Raw genomic sequence first — 13,143 nt, 5'->3', positions numbered from 1 at the left:
ATCAGAGTCCTGCAGAATTTTTACTCTTAGTCTATAGCTTTCATAGGACACCCTCAGTTTAAAAATTACTAGTCTTGCCCTGGCTGGATGGCTCAGTTGGTTAGAGCTTCGTCCCTATACACAAAGTTTGCCAGTTTGATCCCTGGTCAGGGCACTTACAGAAACAGATGTTTCTGTCTTTTTCCCTTTCTCTAAAGTCAACAAATAAAATTTTTTTAAAAAAATACTAGTCCCTATTATGTGGTTATTTTTCATCACTGATCATTTTGGGGGCAGAAAAAGTTTTGCAGGGTTCTTTTTTTTTTCAATTTATTTGGGAAAAAAATAGAAGGAAGAATCTTTGGGTTTATCCTCACAGGGACCTTTCTATAAATTCTTGATGCAGAGTTCAAGCCAGAGATGATACTGTTGCTTGACTGACCAATTGGCCAAAACTACTAGGAAAGCAGATAAGAGCATGCTGAATTTCTTTTATTTTTGTTTTATAAAGTCACAATATTGTACTATATAAATGAGTACTAAAGGAAAATTAATTTTCAGGAGGCGTATTGAAACAATTTATACCTAATTTTTTATATTTAAACAGCCAAGTCTAACTGTTGTCATGTGGACTTCTCAATGAGGTTCAGGTATGCTTAATGATTTTCAAAAGCAGAATATGGTCTCTTGTGTTAATGATGTTTACGCTAATCCACAATTTTCAGTAAATTTCAATTGGAAGAGAGGAGAAAAGCTGAATTCCATTATCATGACAATTAAATATTAGCTGATAGAAACATATATGTGTATGTGTATATGTATATGTATATGTATATGTATGTGTATATGTATGTGTGTATGTGTATGTGTATATGCTGCTAGATGCCTGAGTTTAGAGGATACAACAGCCCTCTCATCACACTCTTCTTCCATGGTGCTGAGGTCTGGATGTGGAATAAAATGAGTCAGCCAGAACTGGGTTACAAACCTAATTTATTACAAGTAGATAGTAGGCATTGAGAGTGATAAAGTAAGTGGAACTTTGAACAGATAAAGGAGAGACAACAAAGTCAAGGGTATGCCCAGCAGTAAATTTCAAAGTCAGAACTATGGAATAGTACAAGATAGCAGTGCCCTTCCCATGTGATACCCACAGATTTAGACCACACTCAACATCCAGAACAATGTCATGATCAAACATGACCTCCAGCCATGTCTCTCAACACCCAAGTTCGATTGAATCCTACTCCTAGGTCTTCTCTCAGTCATGGTGAAATAATGGGACTATTGTGAGGAACAGAAAAGAACAGATTGGTCCTAGCCCTTTGAGAGGCTGGTGGAATGTGTGTGGATTAGTCCGTACTGGGGGTACTATATTCCTGCATAGTCTTCCTTATCCAATTAATGTAGTTCTTCACTTTTGTGTAGAGCCCAAAGGTGCCACATTGGGGGCCCCAGGATACCAGGCCAGCTACATAGAATTTGTTGTTCTGCTCATTGGGGTCCTGAATAGCAAGGGCCCCACCACTGTCCCCTTCACAGCTATCAACACCTTTCTCTCCTCCAGCACAGATCATGTTATCACTGAAAACGTAGGTATTGTCACTCTTCACACCCTTGCACTTATCCATAGGAGCAATGGGTAACTTTGCCCCTCGGAGCTTTACAACATGATCTTTTGTCTCTGTTCTTCCCCAGCCTGAGATCAGTCCCAGGTCTCCCACTGAGGGGATGTATTCTGAGGAGTCACCTGGCAGGCAGATAAGGGAGACAGTGGGTCCCATTTTTACTGGGTCTTTAAGCCGTACTAGCGCAATGTCATTGTCAAAATTCTTCCGTGTTTCTGGGTTTTCCAGGAATTCCCAATCTGGATGAATGATCACATGCTCAGTAGTGAGCATCTGGGCATTTGCTAGTTGTTGGCGGGACAATAAGGTGGACCCAACATACATTACTGGTTTCTGGTTTCCCTCCACGACGTGGGCAGCTGTCAGCACCCAGTACTCATCAATAAGAGCCCCACCAGCCCGTGGGCTTGAAAAGTAGACTTGCCAGGGGAAACTTTGAATCTTTGCAAAAGATCCTCCAAATATCCGCTGGTTTTCTATAAAGGTCTCACTGGGGATGCCACAGACTAGGAAGGAACAAGAACAAGGTGAGCAGGAAACAGGAAATAGATTACTGGCCTCCTATAAGTCCTCTAACCACCCACAAACCTGCCAGGCTCCAGAGTTCTTTAGCATAATATAGCCAACTTGTATTTGGTCAACCATCTCAGTACCTGACTCATTCTGAACATGCATAAGGACCAAACATCCCATGTTGCCAATTCCACAAGCAGGCTATGGGAAAGACTGGTAAATCGAGGTAGTGTGTGAACTACTACTGCTTCACACTGTGGACAGCTTGACTCACAGCCCCCGTAGACCTCACTCCAGGCTCGGCAGGTAAGGCCTATCTGGGAGCCAGCCTGAGAAACCCTTTCCTCATACAGATAGTGGAAGAGGCAAGCATTCTACCTTCATCTGCTGCCCAAACCAAATGCTTATCACCTTCTTTACTGAAGTCCTTATTACAGCTGAGTTCCTCCTAGGGACCCATGGAAGTAGAGCAAGGATAGGGTTCTCTTTTTTCATCTCATTCCCCCATTGACTGATTCTAGGCTTGAACATTTTGCTGTTATCCAGTATAATTAAAAATTAATTTTGTTTCAGATAAAGTTGGCTTATCTAAATCCCTTGCTAGTCGGCCTGAATGGACTCTGAGTTGAGCATAAAGGATTTGGACTCAGACTTGGGTTCAAAGTCTACCCTTTCCCAACTTTGGGAACTTACACTTAATTCATTCATCTGTGAAATGGAACCAATAGTATCTGCTGCACAGAGTTGTTGCAAGGATTTAAGAGAGATAATAAATGCAATTAGTTAGCTCAGTCTATAGCTCTCAGTAATATTGTTGCCATTACCAAGATCATTATTATTCTGGCTTTGCCTGAGAGCCTTCTACTCAACTCTGACCTGTCTGCAGCCCCTCATTTCTTTTATTGTCTCCACTTTAGAGTTAGACTCTGGTAGGCCCAGATTGTTAAGTCCTTTCCCGAGAGGATTCCAGGTACTTTCAGAAGGTGACCCACTCACCCGCACCTGTGGATATGGTTTCCACCCAAGCCTGAGCCCTGATTACCTGGAACGCATTTTGGCAGTTCTGTGCCCAGAAGCTCATTCACCCAGCTCCCGTTTGCAGCGCAGTGGTACTCCCCTGGAATAGCAGAAGGGACACAGGACACACTCACCACCACATGTTTTGTCTTCTATGCCCTCCCTTTCATTCACAGCCTCGGCTCCTCTGGGATTTGAGGAGGAGGTTTGATCAAATAAATTAGAAAAGGATCTTGAGGACTTCTTCCAAACAATCTCTCTGGCCTCTATCCTGCCTATGGAGGGAAAGGAATAGTCTCCAAAGCAGAAGAAAGGGGGTTATGGTGGAGATGGGGAAAGTACTTTAAGAGGAAAAAGAAAATTAATTAATAATTTAAATTAAATTAAAAGCAATGAAATGAGACGTATTGTGTTTCACCCGGGCCATCCACTAGCGCTACTAAGATCTCTCCGTCTAGAGAGCCAGTCTTCATAGTGTGGTGACTTGAAGCTGGAAGCATTACTCCTGTGGGTTCCACATTAAGTAATGGTCAAACGCTGGACAACCACATAAAAATGGATATTGTAGGGGGAATCCCTGCCATAGTTGTGAAGCTGAGCTAGGTGACCTTTATGCTTCACTGTGAAGGATCCTATGGAACCTACCTTGACCCATATGAAAACTGTATCTTTAGAATAAGCCAAGAGGATGAACAGAGTTCATCTCACGGCCTTCATTTCTCTCCAAGTTCTCTCCAACCTGGAAAAGTTGTGCAATTTACCCTCCAACACTCTCACCCTTTCTCTCTCTTCTTTCTAGCCAAAGAAACCTACCACTTTCTTCAATTTGCATGTAGTAATATGGCTCCTCACAAGTGTAGCGAACGACAGAACCAAATGAAGTATCTTCTGGTTCTTCGAATTTACCATGCTGAATGCGATCAGGAGGGCCACAGTCCACAGCTACAAGAGGAAGGCATAAGAGTGATGGTCAGGGCCCTGGCCGGTTGGCTCAGCGGTAGAGCGTCGGCCTGGCGTGCGGGGGACCCAGGTTCGATTCCCGGCCAGGGCACATAGGAGAAGCGCCCATTTGCTTTTCCACCCCCCCTTCCTCTCTGTCTCTCTCTTCCCCTCCCGCAGCCAAGGCTCCATTGGAGCAAAGATGGCCCGGGCGCTGGGGATGGCTCCTTGGCCTCTGCCCCAGGCGCTAGAGTGGCTCTGGTCGCGGCAGAGCGATGCCCCGGAGGGGCAGAGCATCGCCCCCTGGTGGGCGTGCCGGGTGGATCCCGGTCGGGCAGCATGCGGGAGTCTGTCTGACTGTCTCTCCCCGTTTCCAGCTTCAGAAAAATACCAAAAAAAAAAAAAAAGAGTGATGGTCAGGACAGCCACCGATTGCCAGGAAGTCATTGGTCATTAGGCCAGTTCCATCCCCCTGGCCATGTCCCTCATCCCTTCCCCACCTCACACCCCATAAGCACACCTGGAACGACTCTCCACACCAGCTTCTTGGTAGCCATGCTCTTCAACTGGCATCACTCAATTCCCCAGCCCACTGACTCCTGCCAATTCAGAGAGCCCCTTGAAAACTACCAGAGGAACCTGGTTCTCAGTGGTTGGTGAAAGCCCTTGCAGAAACCAGGAATGGACCCAGAGGGTGCTATTAACTCTACCAATCCCACAGCCTCTTTCTTTGAAGGAAACTTCCCAGGCTAGCCTGGGACCAGATCAGGGTTGAAAATTCATGACTGACTTCCTTTAAAAAACCCAACCCATTCTCACAAACCTCAAAAGAAACCATACATTTGAATCTTGATGTGCTGATCTTTCAATCCGGGAGGTAAAAAAAGAATAGAAAAAAAAGTCTCATTTTAAAAAGATACATACGTTCACACTCCAGTTTGGAATTACTCCACTTTCCATTGCTTTGACAAGTAGAATAGAAGTATGTCGAGCCAACACTTCCCTAGAGAACGATATACATCACCATTAATTTATAAAGAGGGATATGGGGAATTAAAATAAAAGATTGAATCAATCTCTGGCCTTGGATCAAAGAAGAATTCTCATGACAAAAACCTTGGGGATATCGTTCCAATTTTAGTATATGTGCTGCCGAAGGGAGCACAACCTTGGGGATATCTTAGCAGAATAAGCCAAAGCATCCAGGAGTTGGGACCAAAAAAAAAAACAATTTTGCCCAGAATATCAGCTCCCCTTCCCCAAGAAGACTGTGGGCACAGAGAGAATGCCAGGCTGGCCAAGGAGCTCCATGACTCACAGCAAGGACTAAAGATCCTGAGCAGTTCTGTGTATGAAAAGCGTGTTACACCTTGAACAAATGAGTACATTTGGTAAACAATAAGACAATTCTAGTATGCTTATCCTGACCTAGGGATTAGGGAGAAGTTTCTAACAGTACTTTACCTGCACAACTTCGAACCCTTCCCGACAAGTTATCTTCACCACATCTTTGAACACATATTTTTCCTTCTCAGGCTCCCAGACAGAATTGGCAGTGGCTTCCTTAGGACAAGGGATTGCTTGGAAAGGAGAGGATACATAATTAGCCAAAAAATTGGATAATATCTGTTCTATTTACATCATTTTAACATCTTATAAAATCATTCAGTCATCCTAAATCCTGATTCCTAACATTCTAATATGGAGATGACTAAATTAACATGGCATTACTAACTATCCACCACTGAACTGTCTGCACTCACAGGTCCAGCTGAACTATTCCTAGACACTGAGACATTTTTAGCAACCACTGACAGGTGTAGATCTTGCTGAGGAAGGTGGGTAATCAGGATACCCTTACAAACAACAATCTACCTGTTTGGATTTTACATTGTCCAGGGACTTTGTTACAACCAACCAAAGAACAAGTTTTAGATTACTCACGATCTCCATGATAACGAAGTTTCCAGCCCTTTTGTTGCCCTGTTAGGTCAGTTTGGAAGATGATATCAAGAATGTTACTCTTGGTTTCAATATTTAGTGGCCCAGGGAATCCATTTCCACAATAAGGACCAAATTGCTGGTCTCTTGCAACAAACTAAAAGGACAAAAGGTGATGAAATCAGAAGACAGAAAGAACACAAAGAAAGATAAAATAGAGACAATTAAAATTTGAGAGGTAAATAAAAATAATATAAAATAAAACTAAGAGGGGGGAAAAGAAAAAAAGACAGAAAAGGTAGGCCCTGGCCAGGTGGCTCAGCAGATAGAGCATTGTCCCAGTACACCGAGGTAGTGAGTTTGACCCCAAGTCAGTGCATACACAAAAAGCAACCAATAAGTACACAATTAAGTGGAACAATGAGTTGATCTTCTCTTTCTCTCTCAAATCAATGCAAAAAAAAAATTTAAGGGCAGAAGGAAAGATAATTTGTCTTCAAGAACGCTCTCTGTGTGAGTTGGAGGAAAATTAATCATGCTTTACGCACAACTAAACTGTCAGCACAATTGCCCTCTGAATCAGCTGGTTCCACATCAAAATCTTCTCTCCGTATAGTCACCACGACTTGGAAACCCGCCTCCAACTGGATCTGATATTCACACCTTGAGTTCTCTGGGTATGTACTGGGGTAATTGGGACTTGTGATCTCCCCAATCAGTTCAGTGAATACATCCCCACTGCAATTGACTATGAGAGAAAAAGAGAAAGGGGAATCAAATATAAGCTCAAGCAAAGAAGTTCCTGCCCTAATTTATGACTCCTCTTATAAACTGATAGTCCCTGGCTGGGCCCCATATGCAGCAATTATATCCCAATACATATGAGTAGATATACCCAGTGTCTATTGGGTTTCCATCATATTGCTTATGATGCAGCCTTTCATAGTTATGAAAGGTCCCAGGTTGATGCTTCACAGGCATCTCTCTTTTCCAATTAATTAACTTGACTCTGTAACCTTGTTTTTCTCCACTCTTGTGGCTCCCCCTTAGTTAATTAAGAAATGATGCCAGACCTGGCCAGTTGGCTCAGTGGTAGAGCATCTTCTTGGCAAGTGGGAGTCCAGGGTTCGATTCCCGGCCAGGGCACACAGGAGAGGCACCCATCTGCTTCTCCACCCTTCCCCCTCTCCTTCCTCTCTGTCTCTCTCTTCCCCTCCCGTAGCCAAGGCTCCATTGGAGAAAAGTTGGCCCAGGTGCTGAGGATGGCTCTATGGCCTCTGCCTCAGGCGCTGGAATGGCTCTGGTTGCAGCAGAGCAATGTCCCAGATGGGCAGAGCATCGCCTCCTGGTGGGCATGCCGGGTGGATATCCTGGTCGGGCGCATGTGGGTGTCTGTCTGACTGCCTCCCTGTTTCCAACTTCAGAAAAATACAAAAAAAAAAAAGAAATGATGCCAAATCAAGGCCAAGGCTAATAAAAATTGGAAGGGTAGATAAAGACCTTACTAAAGCCTCAAAGCCATTCCAAATCCCAGGGATCATGCACTTCTCTCAATGTCAGACTCACCTCCACAATTTTTCATGTCATCATGGAGGAAGTATTCTGGGGGGCAGGAGCAGAAGTAACCACCAATGAAGTTGTTGCAGAAATGGCTACAAGGAACATCTGCAAAGTCTGTGCACTCATTTATATCTACAAAAGTAAAGAAAGATTGAAGTCAAAGACAAAGACCTAGAAGGAAGAAGGAGGTTAAACCCAAAACTATAAGGGCAAAAAAAAAAGTAAGAAAGGCCTCTTACTTAAAGACCTTCAACAATCCCATTTCAGGATGGTATTATTCTATATTGCCCTCCTGAAATGTGTATGATTCCAAAGTTGTGTCTTAACATTGCACAGCTATAGGGGAGCTCTCATTGCCAGAGACCCTTGACCTTTCTCACAAACGGAGCATTTCAACTCCAAAGAACACACTTGGCAAGCTAAACATGATGATATGTCTTCTGCAGGGAGGAGCTTAGCACATCTATTACTTTGTATGATGTTGGCATTTTTGTTGAATCTAATCCATAGTTTGGCTGTATGAAATGTTCTAATGTTTATTTTTTATATAAAAGCACAAAGAATTTGAAGGTTTGTTTGCCATATATTCAATGGGTTTGAATATCATACATTCCTTGTGTGAGTTATTTAACTTTCCTTATCCTCACTTTTTTTATCTTTAAATGGAGATGATAATACCTATCTTGAAGAGTTGAGGAAAAATTCTTAATGAAGTGCCTACTTCATAATGGCTCTCAATAAATTACTGTTTATTATCTATTGTTAGCATTATTAAGATATGATCATGTGTTTGAATTTCACAAAGGTAACTAACTCATAGAGGGACCCAAGTCAAGTCAACACTTCATAAGAGTTATAAACAGAATCTTTATTCACTGCATTGCTCAATGTCTATCCTGCTTCTAATCATTTAGCTGGATTGATGAGTCAATAGAGAAGGCCTTACCTACAGCAGCATAATATGCAGCAAACCCAGTGAAACGCTCTTCATTGGAGAAGTCTGACCTAAAGATCACCTGGAGTTTATTGTATGGAACTTGGAACTCCTCCACAATTGGGGAGCTGGGATTCTTGCTGGTCCTCTGTCCACAGATTTTTCCTTCTTCAAAACCTCCTGACATTATCTAAGAGAAGAGTCAGAAAGAAACTAGGAGCCAGATCATGTGGTGGCACAGTGGATAGAGCATCGGACTGGAATGCGGAGGACCCAGGTTCGAAACCTGGAGGTCGCTGGCTTGAGCGTGGGATCACCAACTTGAGCCCAAGGTTGCTGGCTTGAGCAAGGGGTCATTTGCTCTGCTGTAGCCCCTGGTCAAGGCACATATGAGAAAGCAATCAATGAACAACTAAGGTACCACAACAAAGAATTGATGCTTCTCATCTCTCTCTCTGTCTGTCCCTCTCTTTGATTCTCTCTCTGTCTCTGTCAAAAAAACAAAAACAGGCCTGACCTGTGGTGGCGCAGTGGATAAAGCGTTGACCTGGAAATGCCGAGGTCGCTGGTTCGAAACCCTGGGCTTGCCTGGTCAAGGCACATATGGGAGTTGATGCTTCCAGCTCCTCTCCCCTTCTCTCTCTCTCTCCTCTCTGTCTCTCCCTCTCCTCTCTAAAATGAATAAATAAATTTAAAAAAAAACAAAACAAAACAAAACAAAAAAAAACAAAAACAAAAAACTAGGAAAGCATAATATTTTGATACTGAGGTGAGAGAAAAAGGGACAGAGAGAGTAGAACACATACCACCTAAGGACTATTTGACTTCTAGATTACGGTATGTCTATAGCACTCCTGGCTACATCCTTCTCATTTGACCACTCCAGCCCTATCCTGTATGTGCTTATTATAATATACCTGCACTGAGTCATATGCACAGTCCTCTGACAGCTCTATGTCCAGGTGGGTGAAGTAGAGATGGATTCCATACCCTTCAGGAACTTCTATATCCCAAGATTTCTCTATCTCATTAGGATATGCCTGAGGATAGTTAGGGGACAGGATCTCCCCGTACATAGTGGGCTCAGCATACATCCATGGCAAAAGGGAAAACAAGACAATGCACCTGAAAAAAAAAAAGCATATGAAGAGGTGAGTGACAGGTACAGCAGACTAGTGCAGAGCTCCAGCGTTTGTCACAGGGAGAAGGGCAGCAGCATCATGTGCAGTAGAATCTTAGGTTAGAATAAAGCAAAAAGACATAGATTAAACCGAAACCCAGGTTTCAGATCTGAGCTGTTTTCTAGAGATGAAGAGAATGGAGTTCATGCACATCTCTGTAGACTCGTGATCACTTACCACATCGTTGGCAATTTGTCCTTCCCTGGTGAGCAGCACATCTCTTGGACCTGGCTCTCTGCACCTCTGGACTTTGGAGCTAACAAACTGTATTTGTCTAACAAACACAGGCACCTGTTTTGGTGGTACAGGGTCACCTGGGTTCAGTGTCACCTTCATAAGAATAACACACAGGTTAAACAAAGCCATATCACTAATCATCACCATATGATGCCTATCTTCTCAGACCCTTCCTGGTTCAACTTCAATAAATATTCTAAACTAAAACTAAATCTTATCCTTATCTCATTGCATCTCTAGGTCTTATCCTAGTTTTTCTCCAAAGGAATGAATACTTTCTCCCAGTTTCTTCCTCCTCTGTTCTCCTCCTCAGCCCCACCCCCACTCAATCAATCTCTGTCCTGCCCTCACAGAACAACATCCCCATTTCCACTCATGTTTTCAGGAGTCTTTCCCATCACGACCATTCACCTAGGGCACTTTCTCCCTTCTCTTTTTACAATGACCCCCATCCCTTCAAACCAGCTCTCTCTACTATTGCATGCATTTCTGTTGATGCTATTAATGACCACTGATGGAGCAATGGGCTTCATTCGCTAGATGAAGGCAGTGGCCTTGGGAGAAGTAATCTGAGACAGGGTTGGGTGTGGAAGGAGAAAAAGAATAGCTGAATGACAAGAAACATAAAAAGAAAAGAAAGGTATTTCTTCAATTTTTTACATTAAGTTTCCAGGGTTTGTTTCCTCCCCCCCTTCCCCCCATTACTAACAGGATATCTTTCCACAGTTCCTAGAAAAGTTTTACACCAACATAAACCCTGAAAATAGTGCTGGGCAGTGGGACGACGTGAGGGAGGATGAGGTCAACCTAACAGAAATAGGTTGTCTATATTTTGCCCTCTTATTATTCTGCTCTGTCTAGCCTTCCATCTTTTCCCAAAACCTTCGTATGTGAAGTTTCCTGTCTTTCTTTTTCCTCCATCAAAGTTCTGCTCTTTGTTTTTAAGGTTTTACCTTCAGAAGCTGATAGGAGCAAGTGGGTCAGTCCCCTCTCTTGCCAGTGGGCATGCTGGGAGACCCTGCTGACTCTCAGGGAGAGAAACACGGGGCCTGGACGCTCCCTCTGCAGGAACCTCGGCCGGCCTCCCTGTCCTGGTCCTGTTCATATGATTCTCTACCCCAGTGTGCATGTCTGAAATTCTCTGATCTAAACAAGAGGGGGCTGGGAGACCATGACATAGGAAAAGGGTAACTCAGCCTTGATCTTGGAGCTCCCTCTGCTTTTGAAACAAGAACTGCAAACTCCTCTCAGGCCTGAGAGTCCTCTATCCAGGGCTTCAGAAGGAGAAAGAAGGAATGGGGAATTTCACTGATTGCTTAATGCTCTTTTTCAGCCAAGGGGTGTGTTAAAGAGTTTTCAGGGAAGTCAGGTGATTTGTGGGAAAAGGAGGAGATTCATATGTAGGGGGAAAGCCAAACCCAGAAAGTCCAACCCTCCAGTTGTGTATGAATCATGAATGAAGGGAAAGTAGCTGTCAGTACTGCAGGTCTTCCCCGCCTTTAAAGCATGTATAAGGGTGGGATAATGATATATGTAGATCCAAGCTAGGCCGAGATGAGGCTTTTTCCTCTTCCTAAAAGCCTCTCTATATCTCCAAACATCTAAATTCTATTCACCAATCAAGCCCCAGTTCAGATACAATCCAGAGTCCCTTATTCATAGCCCTTGAGCACAGATACATTTTGAAATTCAACATTTTAAGGTTTTTAGAAAGACAGTGTAATACATGGACCCTATGTTAACACCTCTTCCTCTCTCTCCCCTTGAGGGGCTGGGATAACACACCGTTATCAAACATTAATATTTCTGCAGCTAAATAGATTGATCTTCACAGTAAGTGAAACATCTAAAATTATAATTTAGTTATAATTATATATTATGTTCATAAATTACTCATAATTATAAATTACTTTATGTCAGTTCAGGTCAGGTTTTGCTTCCAAATGAGTGTTGGTGCTAAACTTGGAACAAACAAAAGAAAAACCCAAAAATCTTTGTTTTCAGAGCCTTTTGGAATTTAGAATTGCAGATAAGAGAGTAAGGGATGGCGGGGCTGTACAGCATCTCCGCAAAGCCTTCTGCACATCCCAGCGCTCCACTCTGTCAGCTAGCACTTTCTACCCCGTCTTAGTGAATCCCAATGAGTCTACAACTTCATCAATTGAAGGTAATTTCCTATTTTACATACCGGTAGGAATAAAAAAGCTGCCAGTTAAACTACGGTATACCATCAATTGGAGGATGCATCCAGATTTCAGAAGTGCTAAAATGTGGGGAGCAACTATGAGCCTTGGAATCCCTCAAGTAGGTGTTTGTGCACATGTATGACTTCTGGTTGACTCAGCACTGGGCCTGGGGTCAGAGGACAGGTCCAAGTCCTATCCCTGACATTTACCAGTGGTGAGACCTTGGGCTCATTACCTAACTTCTTAGTGTATTCAGTTATAAAATAAAGATATCAGTTCTGCTTACCTTACTTGGCTGTCAAGAAGGATCTGATGAAACAAGGAGACCTTCACAAACTATGATGCCAAATATATATAAATGTTCAAAGGAAAACAATTATGAGCCTCTCAGGTCTCAGAGGGCAGGTTCTGGGTCTGATCCATCTTTGTATTCCCACCATGTCTAGCAGTGTCATTCACTAATAGAGGGACAGATGATCACCTGTTGTTTCTTCAGCTGCCCAGCATTCTTATGTCTTTACCACATTTGGGGATTTTCTCATCGTGAGTCTGGGAAAGAAAGTCTACCACCCAGGAGAAAAAAGTAAGTGCAGGAAGTGTGTCCCTCGCCACTAGCAGCTCTGGAGCAGCCCAGGAACTCAGCTTCATTCATCAGAGACATCTACGTAGGCTTCAAATCCACAGGGAGTGATGCCAAGAAGCAGGAACCAGGGAACTTCTGGGGACAATGGCGGCTTCAGCAACATGGAGGAGGAAGTTGTACTTTCAAGCAGCATCCAGCATCCAACCCCACTGAATAAACATTACAAGCTCAAGTTTCCAGGACACGACAAAGGCAACAGGAGCAGAAGCAGCCATATTCTGACCATTGTTCCTGCTGTGAAGTTTTCATGCTTAGCTCTCCAGCTCTTGGCATTTCTGTGAGCAATCCAGGATCCCTTTAATAAATTCTTCTCCTGCTAAAATCTACCAGAATTGGTTTCTTTACTTACAGCTAAGAACAATGGCTGAGTACCTGAGAAATGATT

The 13,143-nt window shown here is 43.3% G+C and overlaps 1 protein-coding gene across 1 annotated transcript; it reads right to left on the bottom strand.

Moving 5' to 3' along the window:
• Positions 1-955: 955 nt before the first annotated feature.
• On the bottom strand, positions 956-11,061 carry C1S (complement C1s). The gene is made up of 12 exons (XM_066358216.1): positions 10,883-11,061; positions 9,870-10,022; positions 9,429-9,636; positions 8,524-8,701; positions 7,584-7,709; positions 6,566-6,765; positions 6,021-6,174; positions 5,541-5,656; positions 5,001-5,079; positions 3,951-4,079; positions 3,163-3,237; positions 956-2,113 (listed from the first exon to the last, which is right to left on the bottom strand). The coding sequence occupies exons 2-12, from the start codon at positions 9,908-9,910 to the stop codon at positions 1,332-1,334; spliced, it is 2,088 nt and encodes a 695-aa protein (XP_066214313.1). The 5' UTR covers positions 9,911-10,022; positions 10,883-11,061; the 3' UTR covers positions 956-1,331.
• Between the last annotated feature and the right edge of the window lie 2,082 nt (positions 11,062-13,143).

Source organism: Saccopteryx leptura, chromosome 1 (assembly GCF_036850995.1).
Source record: "Saccopteryx leptura isolate mSacLep1 chromosome 1, mSacLep1_pri_phased_curated, whole genome shotgun sequence".
NCBI classification, from domain to species: Eukaryota; Metazoa; Chordata; class Mammalia; order Chiroptera; family Emballonuridae; genus Saccopteryx; species Saccopteryx leptura.
This window is presented reverse-complemented; position numbering and strand designations above follow the sequence as displayed.

Bases quoted from the DNA above. Each gene is read 5' to 3' on its own strand.
- C1S (XM_066358216.1), bottom strand. From the start codon at position 9,910: ATGTGCTGCTCACCAGGGAAGGACAAATTGCCAACGATGTG. The intron at 7,710-8,523 runs GTAAGGCCTTCT...TTACTTTTGTAG, and splicing joins TGCATATTATGCTGCTGTAG to ATATAAATGAGTGCACAGAC. The intron at 2,114-3,162 runs GTAATCAGGGCT...GTTCCTTCCTAG, and splicing joins ACTGCCAAAATGCGTTCCAG to TCTGTGGCATCCCCAGTGAG.